This window comes from Terrapene carolina, unplaced genomic scaffold (assembly GCF_002925995.2).
Source record: "Terrapene carolina triunguis isolate 2854851 unplaced genomic scaffold, T_m_triunguis-2.0 Scaffold244, whole genome shotgun sequence".
Taxonomy (NCBI): Eukaryota; Metazoa; Chordata; order Testudines; family Emydidae; genus Terrapene; species Terrapene triunguis.
In genome coordinates this window covers 887,649-911,138 of record NW_020664595.1, presented here as the reverse complement: position 1 = coordinate 911,138, position 23,490 = coordinate 887,649, and the positions used below count along the sequence as shown (strand labels likewise).

At 43.3% G+C, this 23,490-nt stretch overlaps 1 protein-coding gene across 1 annotated transcript in view; it reads right to left on the bottom strand.

Moving 5' to 3' along the window:
- The window catches only part of LOC113407719 (disintegrin and metalloproteinase domain-containing protein 20-like), a gene marked incomplete at its 3' end in the record, with an annotated part of 214,612 nt that overhangs the window by 3,397 nt on the left and 187,725 nt on the right, over window positions 1-23,490 (bottom strand). Inside the window, 2 exon segments of the mRNA XM_026657440.1 lie at window positions 4,992-5,043; window positions 14,163-14,277. Coding sequence (XP_026513225.1) covers window positions 4,992-5,043; window positions 14,163-14,277 — 167 coding nt within the window.

The window sequence follows — 23,490 nt, the reverse complement described above, 5'->3', positions numbered from 1 at the left end:
ACATTTCAAAAGAGACCTCAAGCTAAGCCCTCAAGTCAGGACATTTGATTTATTTCTTTAGATTTATAATAAGGGTCTCATTATTCATCCATCTTATCCCTTAGAAAACTATTGCAACATTAAAATATAAATAATCACAAAGTCCAGGATTACTTGAGATATAAATAAATAAATTGACAATACAAAATCCTCATGCCTCCAAGCCTCAGCCAGTTGCATAAACAACCTTAATATGTCCCTTGTGAGAGTGCTTTGGGATATTGTATCACATGCTCACATACTGGTTTTCAAATTTCATAGATCATTGCACATTTTTTCTACGACCGTGTGTGTGTGTCTATGTATAGCATCTTGCAATGCATTTTTTCACTCTTGAGTATTTACACTGATTTAGTTGTAAAATTTCAAGTATAACTTGATTCTCTTAGGTCCCAATCCAGTAAGTAGCTCCATTAGGGAGAATCCCACCCTATCCCCAGTGAAACTCGTTGCCAGGGGATGTTGTGAAGGCCAAAAGTATAACCGGGTTCAAAGAAGAACTAAATAAGTTCATGGAGGATAGGTCCATCAATAGCGATTAGACAAGATGGTCAGGGATGCAACCCCATGCTCGGAGTGTCCCTAGCCTCTGATTGCCAGAAGCTGGGAGTGGATGACAAAGGATATCTATCAACAATTGCCTGTTCTGTTCATTCTGAAACATCTGCCACTGGCCACTGTCAGAAGACAGGATACTAGACTAGATGGACCATTGGTCTGATACAGCATGCCCACTCTTAAGTTCTTAAGTTCTTTGAAGAGCAACTAGCAAAAGACCCAGAAGTTAACAGCAAAAAATTGTTAAGTACATCAGAAGCAGGAAGCCTGCCAAAAAATCAGTGGGGCCACTGGATGATTGAGATGCTAAAGGGGCACTCAAGGAAGACAAGATCATTACAGAGAAGCTACATTCATTCTTTGCATCAGTCTCAATGACTCCGGATTGAACATTCTCAGTCAGACTGCCAGCACCATAAACTCCCATGGCATCTGAACGCCAATCTGAGATCTTTGCTCAAGTACCAGCAATGTGTCATCAGAACTTAGTTCACAGTTCTGCTGATGTGTGATTTCTCATAGTGATGTTGTCTCTGCTGGGCTATGAAGGGCCACAGAGTAAAAACTTAGTTTGGTCAGGAACATCTTTTGCTGTGGCTGGATATACACAGGAAACAAGTCTATTAAGTAAGAAGGACCTGTTTTTACATAGTCAGTTTTCAGATGATCATTTCCTAACTCAGAGTGTTGAATCCAGCATGGGGGAATTTTTTATTATACCTCATCATGAAAAAGAAAAAGAACTCATCACAGAACTCAAAATTAATGGTAAATTAGGTACAAGAGATCATGACTTGGTCTCACTAATAATGTGCAGACAGAATAAAGTCCAGACCAGTCACATATATATTTGATGCTTTTGTAACCCTTCTGCCGGGTGGAGCCAGGAGCAACAAGGGCCGGATTCAGTATCTAAGTGTTCCTTTTCAACAATACTACAGAAAACCGGCTCGAGCCCCCACCCAGTGACCTGGGATAATTACACACCATCCCTGGGTGCCTGTAGGAGGCAATACTTCCATTCTTGCAAGCACAGAGTCTGAGCGTAGCAAAACTTTTAATAAAAGGAGGAAATTAACTCAGCATTAATTTGGGAAAACACCGCAACTAGGGATCATAAACACAAACCATGAGCAAAAGACCCGCCCCCAAGTAAGTAGGGCAGTGTTCTTTTCTCCTCAGAGTCTTAAGTCCAGCAACCCAAAAGTCCTTTTAATGTTCCTGTCCCTTCTCTGTACCCCACTCACAGTTGCTGTCCTTGGCCAGCCCCAGAGTCCAGAGGTTCATCCGCAGAGTTCACCTCCCACCCTGTGTGGAAGGCAAGGGGGGTAAGGAGGCACCTTACACACTGCACTGCATGGGAAGTTGCTCATTGCCCCAACGGCTGATTGGCCACACCTCTGTGGGGCTCTTCTCTGGCCCTCTCCACCAGCCACCCTGCTGGCCGCTTGCCACATCTCTCCACCAGCTGCCCGGCTGGCCACTTGCCAAGATGTCTTCAGGCCCCCCACACACACTTAGCACAGCTCTCAGAGATTTCAGCTGTTAGTGGGGGAGCCTCACTGCTGGTGCACACTGTGCAGTCTCTTGCAATAGAGACACTCTCCCAAAGTAGGCCTAATACTTAGACCTAGGTATCAGTGATTTCAGATTTGCAGTATGTAACAAGACTCTCAATTGAGTCTAAATTAGCTCTTATTATACCATGGGGAGAGAGAGAGAGAGAGAGAGTGAGTGAAAGGGTCAAATGGTGTCTAGGACCCTTAAACATCTCCAGAGATGTACCACCTCCCTGGGTGATGCTTGCATATATTAGTTCAAACTGGATTCTCCAGAGGCCAACAGACAAAGAAAGGACTTTTGGATAAATAGCCTGAGTTTAAACTGACTCAGGGATTTCTTTCTGATCCAGTAAATGGACAGGACCTTTTGTCCCCAGTGGGTGGGGGTAAGATTTGGAAGGACTGATACCTGTCATTGGGGTGGAGTTGCAGTGGGGTGACCACTGGGAAGATTTTTAGCATGTGTCTGTTAGTTCTTGTATTATTTTAATCTGTGTTTTTAGTGCTTTCACTTTAAGAATAAATGTGCTTGCTTAGAAAGCGTTGTGTGGTAACTTAGAACTGTGGACAATTACAATAGTTCATAGCCTCTGAGGAGAAAGCAAAGTGCAGACACAGGCCAATTTAGGCCTTCTGGCTTGCCGAGGAACTCACAGTGTAGACAGGGAACAGTGCGGCCTAAAAAAACCCCGGTCAGGATTAAGAGAGATGTAGGTCTCTGCCCAAGAGAGATGATGGCTGAAGAGCCAGGAGCCTACAATGGGTGCCATTGCTGGACAATGAGGGGGAAATACAGATGCAGTTGCCCTAAACAGTGACTATTTTTATTTAAAATCTAGAAAGATATAAAATTAACATGGCACACATCAAATGGATTAAAAGCTGGCTAATGATTAGGTCTCAAAAAGTAATTGTAAATGGGGAATCATCAAACGGGTGTGCGTCTAGTGGGGTCCCACAGGGATCAGTTCTTGGGTCTAATTTAACATTTGTATTAATGACCTGGAAGAAAATATAAAATTATCACTGATATAGTTTACAGATGACACAAACATTGGGAGAATAGTAAATAACAAAGAGGACTGGTCACTGATACAGAATGATCTCGGCCACTTGATAAGATGGGCACAAACAAACAGTATGCATTTTTAATATGTCTAAATGTAAATGTATATATCTAGGAACAAAGAATGTAGGCCATAATTACTGAATGGGGGATTCTATCCTGAGAAGCAGTGACTCTGAAAAAGATTTGGTGATCATAGTGGATAATTAGCTAAATTCCTTGTCCAAAAAAGCTAATGTGATCCTGAGATGGATAAATAGGGGAGTCTTTAGTAGGAATAGAGTGGTTATTTTACCTCTGTATTTGGCACTAGTGCAACTGCTGCTGGAATACTGTATCAAGTAGTCAAGAAAGATGTTAATAAACTGGAGAGGGTTCAAAGAAGAGCCACAAGAAATGATTGAAGCATTAGAAAACATTTCTTATAGTGATAGACTCAAAGAGTTCAATATATTTAGTTTAACATAGAGAAAATTTAGGGGTGACTATACGTATCTACACAGGAAAGAAATATTTAATAGTAGGCTCTTTAATTGATCAGAGAAAGATATTACACAATGCAATGGCTGAAAGTTGAAATGACACAAATTCAGACTGGAAATATGGTGTAAAGTTTTAATTACTTTCACTGTTAACTATTGGAACAACTTACCAAGGATTCCGGTGGATTCTCCATCACTGACTATTTTAAAATCAAGATTGGACGTTTTTCTACAAGATCTGCTCTAGGAATTATATTTGGGGGAAGTTCTGTGTTATACAGGAGGTCAGACTAGATGATCACAATGATCCCTTCTGACCTTGGAATTTGTGAATCTATGATTTACTCAGAGTAGTTTTGATAGTATTTCTTAGTTATTAATTAAAAAAATAAAAATGAAATTCTATAATCTGGATCTATTTTTAAGACATTTCAAGGGTCTCCTGTCCCGAACATGGTGCAAACTCAGTGAGGCAATAGGCCTGATTCTGAACTGAATTCTACTGTTATGAATCCAGAGTTTCTGTCATGCTACGCCCATGTCAAAGCTGATTTTCACTGAAAAGCACTTCTCTCTAAGGACTGTTTTCCTTCCAAATATCAACTTGCTACCCCAAAATGTTTCTGTGCTACAATGTAACACTGACAGATGCCGGTTGTCAGCGGGCGGGATTGAACATGGGATCTCTAGAGCTAAATGCATGAGCCTTTATTGCATGAGCTAAAAGCCAAATGGCACTGAGCTAAGGCTGTAGAACAGACTCATTAATCTTTCTCGCTCTCTAAGTGGTCTCAGTGCCACTAGATAGGACAGAACACCATACCCAGGAGGTGTGTAGGTTACAATCACTGTTCAGAGAGATAGCTTGCAGTGATTTTCTGTGTTGGGAAAGTATATTTCACTCCCATTCTCCTTGTTTGTAAAATAGCTCAATAACTTTTTTGCTTACAATTCAACAAAACAAAACAAAAACAAATCAACTAAAATAAAAGCAAACTGTGGGCTTCAAAAATTTCATCCCCAAAAATGAATGTTATGGAAAGCTAAAATGAACTAAAAATAAAAGATTAAGATGGAATGGATTTGGGAATCTTATCTGTAGTAGTTGCAATACTGGTGCTCCTCCTGTCATATTCTGGTTTTATTATTTTCAGATATGCATGATCATTTTTCAAATTAGAAAAAAAGGAAGAGAAGTTTTGATTATCTTCCAGACTAGAAAATGCTCATATGCTCTTCACATATTAGAGAGTAACTGGAGCGATATATTTGAAAAACACTTACTGTGTCTGCAGCACCAGAATCACCTTGTGTTGCCTGTCTTTTTCTGGAGGACCTACGATACAAACCACATACTATTTAGACAATACAGTTTGTGAACAAGCTGAAATTGTAATTATTATGCATGGTTTTGAGAAGACGCTTATTAAAATCTATCAAACCAGCTGTGTTACATGACAGCCATGCAGAATACAATGCCATCCACTGCCTCAGGAACAAGTCTGATACCATAATCAAAAAGGCTGACAAAGGAGGTGCTGTCGTCATCATGAATAGTTCGGAATATGAACGAGAGGCTGCTAGGCAGCTCTTTAACACCACATTCTGCAGGCCATTACCCTCTGATCCCACTGAGGGTTACCAAAAGAAACTACACCATCTGCTCAAGAAACTCCCTGAAAAAGCACAGGAACAAATCTGCACAGACACACCCCTAGAATCCTGACCAGGGGTATTCTATCTGCTACCCAAGATCCATAAATCTGGAAATCCTGGATGCTCCATCATCTCAGGCATTGGCACCCTGACAGCAGGATTGTCTGGCTATGTAGACTCTCTCCTTGCCCTATGCTACCAGCACTCCTAGCTATCTTCAAGACACCACTGACTTCCTGAGGAAACTACAATCCATTGGTGATCTTCTAGAAAACACCATCCTGGCCCCTGTGGATGTAGAAGCCCACTACACCAACATTCCACACAAAGATAGACTACAAGCCGTCAGGAACAGTATTCCTGATAATGTCACGGCAAACCCAGTGGCTGAACTTTGTGACTTTGTCCTCACCCACAACTATTTCACATTTGGGGACAACGTATACTTTCAAGTCAGTGGCACTGCTATGGGTACCCGCATAGCCCCACCATATGCCAACATTTTTATGGCTGACTTAGAACAATGCTTCCTCAGTTCTCAACCCCTAATGCCCCTACTCTACTTGTGCTACATTGATGACATCTTCATCATTTGGATCCATGGAAAAGAAGCGCTTGAGGAATTCCACCATGATTTCAACAATTTCCATCCCACCATCAACCTCAGCCTGGACCAGTCCACACAAGAGATCCTCTTCCTGGACACTACAGTGCTAATAAGTGATGGTCACATAAACACCACCCTATACCGGAAACCTACTGACCGGTATACTTACCTACATGCCTCCAGCTTTCATCCAGACCACATCACACAATCCATTGTCTATAGCCAAGCTCTAAGATACAACTGCATTTGCTCCAATCCCTCAGACAGAGACAAACACCTAGAAGATCTCTATCAAGTGTTCTTAAAACCACCTGCTGAAGTGAAGAAACAGATTGACAGAGCCAGAAGAGTACCCAGAAGTCACCTACTATAGGACAGGACCAAGAAAGAAAGTAACAGCACGCCACTAGCCGTCACCTTCAGCCCCCAACTAAAACCTCTCCAGCACATCATTAAGGATCTACAACCTATCCTGAAGGACGATCCCTCACTCTCACAGATCTTGGCAGACAGGCCAGTCCTCGTTTACAGACAGCCCCCAACCTGAAGCAAATACTCACCAGCAATTACACACCACACAACAAAAACACTAACCCAGGAACCTATCCTTGCAACAAAGCCCATTGCCAACTCTGTCCACATATCTATTCAAGGGACACCATCGGAGGACCTAATCACATCAGCCACACCATCAGGGGCTCGTTCACCTGCATATCTACCAATGTGATACATGCCATCATGTGCCAGCAATGCCCCTCTGCCATGTACATTGGCCAAACCGGACAGTCTCTTCGCAAAAGAATAAATGGACACAAATCAGACGTCAAGAATTATAACATTCAAAAACCAGTCGGAGAACACTTCAACCTCCCTGTACACTCAATTACAGACCTAAAAGTCGCAATCCTTCAACAACAAAACTTCAAAAAAGACTCCAACGAGAAACTGCAGAACTGGAATTAATTTGCAAACTGGACACTATTAAATTAGGCTTGAATAAAGACTGGAAGTGGATGAGTCATTACACAAAGTAAAAACTATTTCTGCCTGCTAATTTTTCCCCTGCTGTTACTCACACCTTCTTGTCAATTGTTTGTAATGGGCCATCCTGATTATCACTACAAAAGTTTTTTTTCCCCTTGCTGATAATAGCCCACTTTAATTGATTAGTCTCATTAGAGTTGGTATGGCAACCCCCATTTTTTCATGTGTGTGTGTGTGTATATATATATCTTCCTACTGTATTTTCCACTGCATGCATTTGATGAAGTGGGTTTTAGCCCACGAAAGCTTATGCCCAAATAAATTTGTTAGTCTCTAAGGTGCCACAAGTACTCCTCATTCTTTTTGCTGATACAGACTAACATGGCTACCACTCTGCAACCTGTCTTAATGAACCATGTAATCATATTTCCGTATTTCAGATTAAACCAGTCTGTGTGAATGGGTTGCTCTTTCACCTTCAGTAACTGGCACCAATTTGCAAATGCTGCCTTCTGCCAACCTCTATCTCTCTGGCATTCCTCACTCCAGGTTTTCCACAGCACTTCATATAAACTTTGATCCCTGAAAGGGGACTGAGGCTAAATTGAGGTTTGGCCAAAGGGAAAAATGCCAATAAACCCACCGAAGGCACCAGAGCAGCCTACCAACTGTGGAAGACTTCAGGCAGAAGGGAAACTGTGGCAGTTGAAGTACCCAGTGCTAGATCAGATAAGATGCTCCTACATCCTACAGCCAGCATAGTTAAGGATAATAAGAAGGAGTTTTGAAAATATATTTAGAATAAAAAGAATCCAGACAATGGTATTCGTCCATTACTAAATGGAAATTAGAGAATTATCAATAATAAAGCAGAAATGGCAGTTATGTTCAATAAATATTTCTGTTCTATATTCACGTAAAACAAGTATACAATATCATCATATGGTGATAGCAACACTCTTTCCATTCCACTAGTATCTCTGGAGACTGTTAAACAGAAGCTACTAAAGTGAGCCATTTTAAAATCAGCACGTCTGACAATAGTGCCTCATTACCAAGTTCCGCATTGGATCTGGTAGCCTGGATCAAGGCACAGTGCTTAGAAAATGTATGTAATGGAGCCCATGTAGGCGCCCTAAATATCTCAGATACTGGAACGTTTTTGAGTAATGCAGTGGATATTGCTTGTCATCTGGTAGAATGTGCTATGACCCTTTAGAGGAGTTGAGCACCAGCTGAATCATAGCATGTGGTGGTACACCCAGAGATGCCCCTCAAGAATCTCTGAGCAGAGATTGTAGACTTTCTGGATTTGTCTCTGATGGATACGAAAAGTCTAGGTGATCTGCAAAATTGTTTGGTCCTATCTAGATAGAAGGCTAACATCTAGGGTATGAAAAGAGGTTGACACATATTTTTTGGGGAAAACATCGGTAGATGAATGGACTGGTTAAGATGATATTCTCATAGTACCTTAGGTAAGAATTCAGGGTGTGGATGTAAAGAGATCTTGTCCTTGAAGAACACCTGAGGCCCAAAGTGATGGCTACTAAGAGGGCAGTCTTCATATAAAAGTGAAGATGCCATTGCTTCAAATACTGGTCTCATGAGATATTAAGTACCAGACTGAGGTCGCCAATTGGAGTGGGGTCCTTAACTTGGAGGTAGAGGTTCCCCAAACTTTTAATAAACTTGAAGATATAGAGTGAGAAATATAGAAAACTGTGCTATTGGACGATGAAAGGCTGATACTGCAGCCAAGTGAACTTTATTTGAGCTAACTGATAATCCTGATTTCTTTAGGTCCAACAGGTAATACAGGATCACTGACAACGACGCAGATCCTGGCAGATGTCAGAGATATTGACACTAGTTGCTGAATCTATTCCACTTCTGCAGGCAAGTAATTTGGGTTGACTCACCTCTACTGTTCAGTAACACTTGTTTACTTCTCCAGAGTAGGTGGATTATAACCCTGTGACTCACAAGGAGCCATGCCCTCAGGCAGAGGATATATAAGTTAGGGTGAAGTACATGACCTGCTTCCTGGGAGAGGAAATGGGGAATGATCGAAAGTTTGGATGGACACGTAGCTGAAACTGGTAAGGACACCAAGCCTGTCTCAGCGAGGTCAGTACTATAAGTATAATACTGGCATTGTCCTGCCTGATCTTGTTCAACTCCCTTAGTCTTAGCAGTGTTGGAGGAAACACATAGAATAGTCCCTTCATCCATGACAGGAGAAAGGCGTCTCCCAAAGAGTGGTGGCCTAGACCGCCTCTTGAGCAGAATAGAGGACACTTACTGTTTCTTGAGGTGGCAAACAGATCCACCTCTGAAAGTCCCCACTTTAGGAGCTGTGTATTCCTTGGGGAATTCTGTGCCAAAAAATTAAAAATTCTGCAAAATTCTGCATATTTTATATGTCAAAATAACGCAATATAATCACTCCAGTTTCAATTAATTTGGTAATTTATCTCAGAATATCTATCAACAATACAGACAAGAGCAAAAAAGATTCCCCCAGGAGTAGAGAGTTAAAGAAACCCCTATAACAACACAGTTCCAGTTGGAGTGTGCTTGAGGGGGCTGTGTGGGGCCACGGGGCCCAGACACCTGCAGTCGCAACCCCTCAGAGCCCAGCTAAAGGGCAACCCTGACCCAGACACTCACACCCCCATCCCCCAAGAGCCGAGCCATGGGGCACCTCCTGGCCCAGACACCAATCTCCCCTCCCCACAGAGCCTAGCCGCAGGTCAGCCCCTGACCCAGACACCAGCACCCCCCCTACAGTGCCCATCCATGGGGCACCCCCCCAGACACCAGCCCTCTCCTCTCTACAGAGCCTAGCTGTGGGGCAGCTCCCAGACACCAGCCTCCCCTCCCAAAAGAGCCCAGTCCTGGTGCAGCCCCCAGATGTCAGCCCCCCACTCCCCACAGAGCCCAGCCATGGGGCAGACCCCAGATGCCAGTCCCCCTTTCTCCACAGAGCCCAGCTGCAAGGCAGCCCCCAACCCAGACACCAGCACCCTCAGAGCCTTTATTCCCCCCCAACTTCTTTACTGAACTGCCAGGGGACATGGTGTGGTGGAGCCCTGCCCTTCCTCACCATTTGCCAGAGCTAGCTGGGTCTCCGAGGTCCTCTCCCCTCCTGGGAGAATGAGGATCAAAGAGTGTGCACCCTCCAGCCACACCAGGCTGGGTGCTCTGCTCACTGCAAGCTGGGCTCTGCAGAGTCCAGAGTCAGAAATTCTGCAGGAAAAACAGGGAATTCTGCATTCTGCAGTAGCACAGAATTCCTCCAGGAGTAATACAATGGAGAGTTTGAGAGGCCAGATCCCATTCATAGTCCTGGGAGAAGCACCTGCTGAGAATATCTGCTGTGGTGTTTTGAACACCCAGAAGGTAGACAGCTGAAATCTGGACCTCGTGGGCTATACACCAGTTCCACAGCTTTGTTGCTTTAGCACATGGAGATGGGGACCTTATTCCTCCCTGTTTATTGATGTAGACTATGCAGGCCACATTGTCCATCATGATCTAATTGATTTGCCCCGATGAGAGGTGAGAAATGATGGCAAGCATTCCTGACTACCCAGGAGTTCAAACAGGTTGATGTGGAGATTGGTTTCCTGAGGTCACCATCTGCCCTGAGTTGTGAGAGTACTGAGGTGAGCTCCCTATCTCAAGAGAGATGTATCCGTTGTGAAGGGTGTTGTTGGAGGTGGGCGAATGAAAGGAATGTCAGCACAGACATTGAGTTGATTTTTCAACCCATCTAGGACGAATAGTTTTGCATGATCAGTCACGAAGGTGCAGGCTGCCATATGACCCAGGAGCTGTACACAGTTCCTTACTGAGGTTCATGGACTCCCCTGAATGGTCCTGACTAGATATGCTAATGTTATGAAACCGTCTGTGAGCAGGTAGACCCTGGCTGTCAATGAATCCAAGTATGCCCCTATGAATTGTATTTTCAGTACAGGGTGGTATGTTGGTACTTGGGAAAAAGACGGTACAGAGGACGAGTGGGATACCGAAAGACCCTGCATACCTATGAGCAGAGGAGACTTGGGTTCATCTGAGACAAAGAGGTCTTTAGGGAAGCTAAACTTCTCCAGGACCAGAGGTCAACTGAAAAGAGGGGAGACCAAGCTGAGAGGGGTCAGTACCGGTGCTACTCTGGTCTTTGTGGGCGTCTGGCAATCTAACTGCACAGTAGTTTTCTGTGATCCAGAAGCCATGGATGGTGTGGAGGGTGCAGAGGTCAGTACTGAGACTTTAGAAACATCAGAGTGTCTCTTGTATTGCTACAGTCACCCATCTCAGGCCAAGACCATTGAGCACTAACTGAGGGCAGGTCATCTGATACCAAAAAGGCATCGCTATCAAAAATCTCCAATCAAAGGCATGTTCACACCTGAAGTGGAACACTCATAGGGTCATTACTTGAAAAGAACAAAAAAATCCCCAAACAGGACAAAGGGACAAAGGTCAGATAACAGGGCTTTAAAAAGGACTGCCAGGAGGGGAAAAAAGGAAGGCTATTGCACGGTGTAGCAGGATGCTGGTGCAAAAGCACCTAATTAGCCCCTGCCCGGTCAGGTCCAATCAGGGGAAACAGATTGGGGCTGACAGAAAAGGCCTGATGCCAGTCTGAGGATTGGCAACACCTGCTGGCCTGACAAGCCAAGGGCTATAAAGGCTGGGAGGGAGCCAGAAGGCAGGGGGCAGCCAGGGAGGGAAGTGGAGGCCTCCTAGCTGAAGGCTGTCTCTGCCTGTAAAGGAGGTGATTAATCCTGTAACGCTTGTATATAAATAGACACTGGTGGTGGGACAACCGTAAGTAAATAAAGACGCGGGTATTGCGCAACCCTGAAGACTCTCTGAGCCTTATTGGGGGCAGCAAGCAGGCCCCAGGAAGAGGGCGGCTCGTGAACCCTGTTACAGAAGAACAGAAGTTTTGGGAATGAGACAAAGTGACTCGTCAGCCATATGACTGCCTTGGGGATGAGTAAGTTTTCCCCTAGTCAGGTTTCCCCTCTCCATAGCCTCACTGACCAGTCATTCAGGTTTTCAGGTGGCTCCTCTTTTTCTTGTGACTCAACCTTCTGGCCAAGTCACTCTTTAGTCTCACCCCTTTCAGGGTAAGTCAGCGTACACTCCAGTAACAGTCTGGCAGCCTTGTTCCAGAGTTCTAGACTGACTTTAGGTCCACTAGGCCTTATGACACTTATCCAGAGCCTTTGTTAGGGTTTCCCTTGGTGGTCTGGAGGGGAACTCAGTCCCACCCTCTACCCTAGGTTCCAGCCCTAAGGTCCACTTCCTCAGACCTCCTGCTTCTTCCATGGACGTCTTCCTACTGTGGCCTGCTTAAAAAATATTCTTCCCAAGCCCTTTTAAGGCCTCAATGGAAAGGTAACAAAGGAAAAACACAACAAAAATAGTCCTAACAAGTCCCTGGCCTCCCTCCTTTCAGGATATACCTGACAAGCCGTAGCCCAGCTCAGTATCCTCAAAGGCTACCTGGAAATGTTTGCAGAACCCCCTTGGCAGTGCCATCCTCTACAATACTCCTTTCGGTGAACTAGTGGGGAGAGATATGTCCACCTCCTATGGCTGGGTCTTTTTAAATTGAGCTTCTCCCTTTTTAATCTCTTGCTCCAAGATTGGCATGCCTTGCAGGTTCAGCATGATGGGGCTGCCTGAGGCCAAAACTGCATTTTAACCCCTTCCTGACTGGTATGGAGTGTGTACACTCCATCACATGCCAGGAGACGGGGAGAGATGGGCATGCTTTCATAGCGGGGACAAGGGGGAGGAGAATCCAGTTTGTGAATCAGTCAATGTCAGAAACAGCTAGCTTGGATGAAAAGGCTCCATGAATTTGAAGAGAAGTCACGAGCGGCAGGGGAAAGATTCTAGACACCACAGAAAACTCTGCCCAACCCCAAAGAAAATTCACAGTGGTGAGGAACATGACACAGGGAAACACTTTTTGGAGTGTCTGTTATTTTGTATAGATCTGGGTTTCTCATAGTACGAAGTAAAGAGTAGTGGTGTTTTGGAAAGCTGTGCAAAGTTTGTGTATGTCTGTTGGCTTTCACTAGAGGTACCCCTGAAGAGGTAAACTGTAAACCAGACAGCTCACCCTTTCAGTGGGATTCTGAGGAATGTGCAAAAGCTGTTGGGGAGACTGCACATTTCAGCACCTCGGCATTTGGACTGCAGGGGTCATCTCTGCCAAGAAAGGTGTCAGACTTGAGATCTGCTCCAGGAGGGTTGAGCTTAGGTACTGTGCCTCTAGCCACACAAAGCTAGGAACAGTACCTAAGCTCAACCCCGTCCCAGCAAGCAAAGGGCACGTGCGAATCAGTGTGGATTAGAACTGGGCAAAAAGAGGAAGTGTCTGTGTGTGTGTCTGGGAGGGGGGGTCTCTTTCTGTTAAAACTGTCGTGGTTTTGAGAAAATGTAATCCCAAAGCTGGACAGAATGTCAAAACCACCAAAAAACTGCAGAAAGACTTTGAAGAAAAATTCCACTTTGGGACAACCAAAACATATTTTTTTTAGCTCCCCAGCTACATTCAAGGAAGGCTCTAATCAATTTCACAAGCCCTGCTGCTGGAGAGGCAGAAAGCCCCTTCACTCTGCTTCCCTATCAATCCCCTCGAGTTCCCAGAGCAAGTAAGGTGCTGTCCTGGTGCTCTGTCTGTCTGTCCCCTAGAGCCAGTTGGGAACGTGGGGAGGCAGAGCTTCCGATGCTCTGCCTGCCTGCCCCCATGTAGTTATGGGAAAGATGGGAAGGTAAAGCACACCAGTGGTGTCCTTCCCCATCCCCTGGCACTGCGGGGAGATGGTGATTGATGAAGGTTTAGTTGTATCTGTACTAATTTGATGAAACATTTCATTCTGCCTAATTGACATTTACTGACTACACTCAGTTTTAGAAGAAAATTTCCAACACGGTCTAGTTTGAATTTTCTCACAACAGTCAGGAGAGCATCCAGCAGCCGGGAGTCCAACCAGATCTGTGGCAGTACCCTAGGCTAATAATGGACCAGTTAGTAAATATAACAGAGGTGCTTTTGCAGGTGGCCAGCAATGCATGGCAGGCTTACTGCCAAGTGTAACACTGGGGGAGCTGGGATTAGAAATAAGTGTCACAATCTTATCATACAGTGTAAACGTGAATGAAATTTTACTTACCTGCTAAAGACCCGAGCAATTTGAGCTCTTTTATGCACAGCAAAGCTGAGAACCAGAAGAAGAAGAAGGATGCTTCCTATTGCTATTCCCATAATGACAATGTCACTACTGGACACTTGGAAAGAAACAGACACAGAACATTACACTTTGTTTGCATTTAGGACTTACGAGTGAGTAAGTAACATTTCCGTAGAAACTGAGGCTTGTCCCTGTATGAAGTGTGCATGCATCACACACGCATCCAGCTATCTCATATGTACATTCTCTAACAATACTAGCAAAGAGGGCCTCCAAATTTGTTTTGTCTGCACAAAAGGTTCCAGCACTGCTGCTTGTTTCTGCTGTGCATTCTCCCTAATCATGAATACCATGTGTTGTCAACAGCTGGGTAGGCAGTGTAACAGTTACATGGTTGTCATATTGCACATGAATTTGGGATGTAATATAGCTGCCCCCACCCCCCAAAAAGGCCTTGAAGTTTCAGGCTGTATATGTACAAGCATCAGACCTTGGAGCAAGGAGGGAATACTTCTTTCTATATGGGACTAGAGTGACCACACCTAGAATTGTGTTCATTTTTCAGCACTACAGTGATGGAAATATATTTAAAAATTAGAGGGAGTAAAGAAAAAAATAACAAAACTATCAGGGATCTTGAGGGCTTGATTCATAAGGAAAATATAACAGAGATAAAAACTTACAGCTTGGTTGAGCAATGACTAATGGGGGACATGATAACAGTCTACAATTATGTACACATTCTCAACTGAGAATGATCTCTTTCTGCCAATCATGGTAATTCTACCAGAGTACCCCAGCAAATGCTAAGCTGCCACTGTGAGAGAGTCAGTCTCTCAAACACCTGTGTCCCAGGTTATATAGAGCTTTAAAGATCATACCTAACACCCAGAACTGCAGCCACAAATGAACAGATACCCAGTACAGATAACAAAACATTACTGTGATATGCCAATAGCTAACTCATTCAGTTCAAGAAGAGACCCACTGTACTCTACACCTACTACCTTCTGGGGGCAGATTCGGACCCACAGGAAGCATGGAAGCTACAGTGCAACTCCATGGTAAAGGAATATATGGGCCAGACAGGGTCCCCCCAGTGACCATCCCATGGACGTAGAGAAGCACTTCTCTATGGCTCTGGCACTAACACTCAAGGCACAACATGGGAAAAGAATTCTGGGAGATACATATACTGCAGAGCAACAGCCTTCACTCATGTATCTGGCTGCCTCCAGGTATCTCCATGATGTTAGCCGCACCAGAGTATGTGTAACTGCATATTTGTGCAGGAGAGAAGTTTCTGGAGGAGAGGCTAGGACTTGTTGTGTGGAGGGAGAAAGAACATTTATTGGCCTTAAAGTAACTGTGCTTCAGGATGTGTTGTCCCCATGTATTCCACTTCTGGTGTGCACGTGCCTCATGCACTCAAGACAAGACTCTTTTGGCCAGCACTGTCTGCTGAGGCTGTGTCTGCACCTATACCTGTCCAGCCCATCTCGCTCAAGGGTATCAAGGGTGGACTGGGCCAAACCATCCCTCAGCTCCTTCACCAGTACAGAACGCAGCTGTTGTAGGAGTCCATAGAAGTGGAGGAGGGCAGGTCATGGAAAACATGTGAACAACCCATCCTGAGGAAATACAGTTAGTGTATGCAAAGTAACTGTTCTTTCTTCTTTCATGTTTGCAGTATTGTTGTAGCCATGCTGGTCCCAGGATATTAGAGAGACAAGGTGGGTGAATCATTGTCTTTTATTGGGCCAACTTCTGTTGTTGAAAAAGACATACTTCTTCAGGAACTGAAGAAGAGCATTGGATAAGCTTGGAAAGTTGTCTCTTTCAACAACAGAAGTTGGCCCAATGAAAGATATTGCCTCACCCACCTTACTCTTTCAAGTAATTATCCACAAGCCGTGACTTCATAGATAGGAGGTCGGTGCTCAGAAACTACCTAAATAAAGACTGAAGGATAGCTTTGCCAAAGTGGGCATCAGATCTTGAGGCCTCAAATAGGGAATAGTCAGGGACTAGACTATCATTTCTCATCACATGGGGAGAAATGCTGTGAAGGTTAAATGAATAGTTCTGAGCTCTAGCACATTTATGTGAAAGGGAGTTTCTTCAGGAGTCTAGTGGGTTTGGGTCTGAATGTGGTCCAGGTGAGCTCCCCACCCAAGTGTGGGAGCATCCATCACCAGTTTCTTCGTAGGTAGAGGTGAAGAAAATGGTACTCCTTTGCATACGCAGAGAAGATCCTTCCACTAAGTTAATAATGAGAGAGGATTTCTCGGCAGAACTGCACCCTCGTGTCAATGTAATGTCTGTTGAGTAGATATAACAATTTCCCAATTTAACAATCCTTGCATGCAGAACAGGTAAATGCGAGCATGCTGTGTTAAATATATGCAGGGGCCATATGTCCAAGAAGTCTGAAACAGACTTTTCTCCAGTGTTTGAGGGTAAGCTGGCAGCTGGCTGAGATCTACTGTGGTGTTGAATCCATGCTGCGGCAGATAAGCCTTTGCTATTGTGGAATCTACTGCTATGTGAACTCTGTTCTCTGAGTTGAGAATAAAAATAATTTCCCCCTGTTGATTCCAAAGCCTAATGTGATGAAAAGTTGCAAGATCTGATGGATGGAGTCATTTACCTGCTTTGCTGATCTTCCTTGAATGAACCAATCATCAGTGTACAGGAATACCCATAGGCGTGAGAACTAGGAGTGTGGGGAGTGCTGCAGCACCCCCAGATTTTACTGCGAAAAGTTTGCTGGTGCTGTCAGAAAGAAATTAGCATTATTTTTCCATTCTTGAGAATCTCAGAGCTGTGCTGAACCGGTGTGGTGTGAGCAGTAATTACACTTTTTTCACATTGCTTTTGAACACAAAGGGTTCACAGTTTCCTTAGCTGGCTTTCAGCACCCCCACTATAAAATGTGTTCCAGCACCACAGGGAATACCTAGATCCCCTGATTTCTCAGGTGAGCAGCCACTACTGCCAAGCACTTGGTGAAAACACTTGGAGTGGTTGCTAGACTGAAGGGCAGGACTCTGTACTGATAGTTTTCGCAGTTGCTCTCGTCCCCTAACACCGCTACTCTACTTGTGCTACATTGATGATATCTTCATCATCTGGACCCATGGAAAAGAAGCCCTCGATGAATTCCACCATGATTTTAACAATTTCCATCCCACCATCAACCTCAGCCTAGACCAATCCACACAAGTGGTCCATTTCCTAGACACTACTGTGCTAATAAACGATGGTCACATAAACACCACCCTATACCGGAAACTCACTGACCGCTATACTTACCTACATGCCTCCAGCTTCCATCCAGGACACACCACACGATCCATTGTCTACAGCCAAGCTCTAAGATACAACCGCATTTGCTCCAATCCCTCAGACAGAGATAAACACCTACAAGATTTCTATCAAGCATTCTTAAAACTACAATACCCACCTGCTGAAGTGAAAAAACAGATTGACAGAGCCAGAAGAGTACCCAGAAGCCACCTACTACAGGATAGGCCCAACAAAGAAAATAACAGAACGCCTCTAGCCGCCACCTTCAGCCCCCAACTGAAACCTCTCCAGTGCATCATCAAAGAGCTACAACTTATCCTGAAAGATGATCCCTCACTCTCACAGATCTTGGGAGACAGACCAGTCCTCGCTTACAGACAGCCTCCCAACCTTAAGCAAATACTCACCAGCAACCGCACACCATACAACAAAAACACTAACCCAGGAACCTGTCCTTGCAACAAAGCCCGATGCCAGCTCTGTCCACATATCTATTCAAGTGACACCATCATAGGACCTAACCACATCAGCCACACCATCAAGGGCTCGTTCACCTGCACATCTACCAACGTGATATATGCCATCATGTGCCAGCAATGCCCCTCTGCCATGTACATTGGCCAAACTGGACAGTCTGTACGCAAAAGAATAAATGGACACAAATCTGACATCAGGAATCATAGCATTCAAAAACCAGTGGGAGAACACTTCAACCTCTCTAATCACTCAGTGACAGACTTGAAGGTGTCAGTTTTGCAACAAAAAAACTTCAAAAACAGACTCCAAAGAGAGACTGCTGAACTCGAATTAATATGCAAATTAGACACAATTAACTTAGGTCTAAACAGAGACTGGGAATGGTTGGGTCATTACACTAATTGAATTTTCCCCCCCCCCATGTTAAGTTCTCCTCACACCTTCTATGGGTCATCTCGATTATCACTTCAAAGTTTTTTCTTCCGCTGCTACTGATAGCTCATCTCAATTGATTGGACTCTTACAATTGGTATGCGTAATTCCACCTTTTCATGTTCTCTGTATTAATAATATCTTCTGTCTGTGTGTTTCACTCTATGCATCTGAAGAAGTGAGCTGTAGCCCACGAAAGCTTATGCTGAAATAAATTTGTAAGTCTCTATGGTGCCACAAGTACTCCTGTTCTTTGTACTGATAGTGAAAATTTCCCATTTGTAATCTCGGTGAACTGTGAAAATATGTGCTTTGCAGGTTGAGAGCTGAAAACCAGTCATGAGGAGAGGCTAGGGATACCATCCTGAACTTGAAATGGTGGGTGAAGGCACTGAGCCATCTAAGTCCAGGAGTGGATGCCAGTCCCCTTTCTCCTCCAGGACTGGAAAATAATGTGAATGTAATCCCCAAGGAACTTAACTAGGTTCCTGAGGCTCTGTGTGCTTGTAATTCAGGGAGAGACATGCTATCCCTGGGAGGAAGGGGAAACCCCAGGGCAGATTCACAGTCTGCTAGGCAGCAAAGAGGGTTTCAGAGTGTGGGGGGGAACCCTGACAAAGGTCTGACCTCCTGTATAGTACAGGACACTAACACCACTTGCCATCCCCACACCAAGCCCAGCAACCAGAATTAGACCAAAGTATTACGGGCTTCAGGAGATTAAAATATTGTGTATGTCACAGGCAGAGAAAAAGCTGTTAGAAACCTGTTCGGTAACTGTTGTTCTTTGAGATGTGTTGCACATGTCCACTCCAGTTCAGGTGTGTGTGTGTGTGCCAGTGTCCTGAACCCAGAGATGTTTCCCCCCACTGAGGAAACATGAGCATATGTGCCCTCCATATGCTCATGTTGCTAGCTGAGGGTATAAAGGGATGGAGCTGCCTCAGTCTGTTAGACCTGCAGCAGGAGTCTCCCTACAAGATACGGGAGCAGGCAGATACTGGACACAGTGTTGGTATATATCCACAAATACTCTTTGTTGCTTACAAAATAAACCACTCACTCCACATTCATAAAATTACCATGGAAATTACCACATCTGAGGTGGAAGCTGTGCATTTACATTTCTTTTTAAAGCAGATTAGTAAATCCGTAATTGCACTAATATTTCACCTCAGTTCAAACCTGACCTAGGTCACAAATGAGTTTTGGAATCTTAATATGATCCCTGGAAATGTGTTCATCTCACACAACAATGCAAAGCTGTGTATAAGAAAACAACTTAAAGTTCCTAATGTGCTCAAATTGGGGGGACTGGATAATCTGCATCCCAGAATACCAAAAGAACTGGCACGTGAGATAGATTGATCAAAAATCTTTACTCTTAGACTAGCAATAGCCAATGGACATTAAGTAGTAATTCTAACTACACTAACACTGCACTAATAAATGAACTAGTTATTAACAAAAATAGGTTTTGGGTCACACAGACCACAAGAGTTGTAGACACTACCAAGGGTTCCATCTGGCCACCATAGCTGGGTGATAAGGAGGAACTGAACAATGGTTGGGCCTGCTCCATTCTTTATGTCCTCATGTGGGGATGGAGGGAGGTCTGAGGGCACACAAGGTGCATGCATGGCCCCATTGGACATTGCTGACTGAAAGAATCCAATCTTGAGTGCATGAGGTGCTTGCAAATGTGGACAATAGACTTCAGTACTGATGCATAAATGGTTATCAGAAATTATTATAATATATTCTTAGAATTTTAGGTCATTGTAAACTTGCCTGTGACTTTCCTGAATTTTAAATACCACTTGTGATTGCTTACATACACATGATGCTTGTAGAATAGAACACCACCACTTATGTTTTTGGTTGCTTATTCTATTAAATGACATGTTCAGGCGAATTTAAAAAAATGCAGGTTTCTGCTTTCTTGTGACACAGTGAGAAGCCAAGTGTCAGGGAAGATAACACCTTTTTGGCTTTTTGCACCCACATTGGTTTACACAGACTCTAATATGCAGCTTTTATAACTTCTATCTTGCTTTAACTTTCTGAATTATTTTTATGTGATGTTTTGAAATGTATATAAGCATTGACTATTGTGATTTGTGCTTAAAATTATTATTTTAAAATATTTAATAGAAGTCTTTAGTTACAAGTTGTAAATATACTGCAAATGGCATGCCATAAATCCAAGTATCAGAGGGGTAGCCGTGTTAGTCTGAATCTGTAAAAAGCAACAGAGGGTCCTGTGGCACCTTTAAGACTAACAGAAGTATTGGGAGCATTAGCTTTCGTGGGTAAGAAACTCACTTCTTGCATCTGAACAGTGTTCAGAGAAATTTCCACCACAAAGAGAAAGACAGTATAATTATCAAGTTCAGGAAAGATTATAATCCTACTGCACAGGTAGTAGCAGATCACCGTTCACTAGCTGAAACTGTTCCCAAGACCAAACCATGAAGGTGCTGAGCTAATGAAAGGATGACAACCAAAAATTTTGAATCCAGCCAAGCCTGAAAGGGGTGTTTTCATCCTTCCATGTAGTTACAGAAAGAAAAGGATGTAAAAACCCTCTGAATTAAGCAAACTCTTTCTGCTCCTATCCTCAACTTTACAGCATTGACTATAGCCTCTCATCTCTGCTTAGCTTGTCTCTACAAGCAAGCCAGCTAAGGAGAAAACAGCCAAAGAGCAGCATCAAGAAGAAGCAACCTTCCAGTTCAGATGACAACATCATCAAGATTTCAACATGTATGGTGAAATGAAGTTGTAAAGCCCTGTCAAAGGATTGCATTTCATGTTTTTCTTGTAATGGTTTTAATGGTACTAAAATGCTATTTGACAGACACGATGGGTGAGGTAATATCTGTTATTGGACCAACTTCTGTGGGTGAAAGAGAGAAGCTTTTGAGCAATGCAGAACACTTCTTCAGGTCTGGGAAACGTAGTACTTGGGGGTCACACTAAATACAAGGTGGAACAAATTGTTTAGCATAAGTAGTTAGCACGAATTCTAAGGGACCATTCAAGGTGAAGAAGCCCACTTGTCTCTGTCACCAACAGAAATTGGTCCAATAAAAGATACTACTTTACCACTTTCTCTCTCTAATATCCTGGGACCAATATGGCTACAACACTGCAAACATTGAAATACTATTGTCATTTAAGATATAACAGCTTCTTCTGTTAAACCAAATTATTTAGCCTATTGTTATGCTGCATGATTGAAATATGACCATCTATATCATTGATATTGCCACCGTTAGACAATTGCAACAAATCTTGTACAAAGCATGACATGTAAGGTGTCAATGGAAAAGTTATGATTTGCTAAGTATGATTATCCTGTTTATATGCATGTATCATTTTTGTATATGGAGCTATGAATATTGGCTATGCACTGTTATCTTACATATGTGCTGTATTCCTGGGTAACACCCACAAGAGAAGATGTATATCAAGGCTAGACAGCTTTGAGTTGATGGCCCATTACAGACACTTAGCTCTCACAATAGGCCATAGAAGAAACTCATTCTGCCCACACAGTTCTTCTGACCAACACCTCAGCCTCCAAGGGGCCAATGGCTACCCTCTGTGAGTCATCAAGCCATATAAGGACATGTGATATGCTCATGTGACCCTGGACTCCATCTTGTGCCAGTAACTTTCCACAAACTGGGCTGTGAGCTTTGTTTGAAACATAAAATTTCCAGGCACATGGCAAAGCATATAAAAGACCTCTGTGATGACTCCATTTTGTCTCTTTCCTGCTCTATTCTCTGGATTTACAACTAAAAGGAGCATATTGAACTATGGACTGAGGACCTTCCAATCTTTTGAAAGTTACCAGAAAGACTTTACAAGCCAGCAGTCTATAACATCACTGCTACAAACCTGATATAACAACATTGTGATTACTGTATGTATATGATCTATTAACCCTTTAACTCTTTTGTATTAATAAACCTTTAGATTTAGTTACTAAAGGATTGGTAGCAGAGTGATTATTGGAATATTCACCTGGCTAAGTGGCTGATCTCTTGGGATTAGAAGGACCCTATATGTGATGAAACTGGTTTTCAGTAATCACTCATCATAGAGCCCAGTGTCTGTGTGGTGAGATGAGCGTTAAAATGCCTAAGGAGACTGTATTTTGACTTCTTGTTAACCAATTTGGTGAGACAGAAATTTACTTTGGTCACTGGGTTAGTATGTCTAATAATAGAATAACCACCAGCTTAGGGTGATTCTACCCTATTTCTCAGCTGTTTGTTCTGAATCTGATATTCTCAGCTGTGACCCACTGAGGCACAGTGACACCTATGTATTCCTGAACAGGAGACATAAATTAACATTGGTAAACAGAGAGAAATAGTGGGATTTAATTTGGATTTAAGGTTTCATTGATTTGCCTCTTTCAATGAAGCTCATTGAATGACTTCTTTTGAGTAACTGATTGAAATATTATTTTTGATTTCATAGGCCGTAGTTAAGATTACTCACTTTTGTCCATTTATAACCTGTTATGTTATCCGTGATAACTCAAAATGGGCTCACCTGCCCTTAAACAGAAGTATTTTGCCTATCTATAAACGGTTTTATTATCTATGATACACTAAGACAAGGCTCACTACCAATTTTGGAAAATAAGGTACTTTGGCCCCCTTCCAAGGGTAGACCAACTCTGAAAAGGTGTAATCTCTGTCAAAAGCTCTCCAGAGAGAGACATATGGACAAGATTGTAACTGAAGTAACCATTGTTAGTTTGTGTTCTGTTTTGGTTTTAATTTTTTCCCTTTCCTTAACAATAGTCACAGTTCATAATTATGATTATTTTGCTTGTCTTTAGTTGTGGTATCTGCTAAGGCCTGGCAAAGAACCTCATATGCCTAAACAATGGGAGTCATGTCCCTGCACTGGCATTAAGAGAGACATTTATTATGATTTGGCCTATTATTTTGTATTACTCAAGGCTATGAAATTTTAGTAATTTTAAAGATGAAATTACTTGGTGCTCAGCAACTTGGAATAGTCCTTTCTACCCCACATGCACCCCAAAAATGGACTATATTTGGAC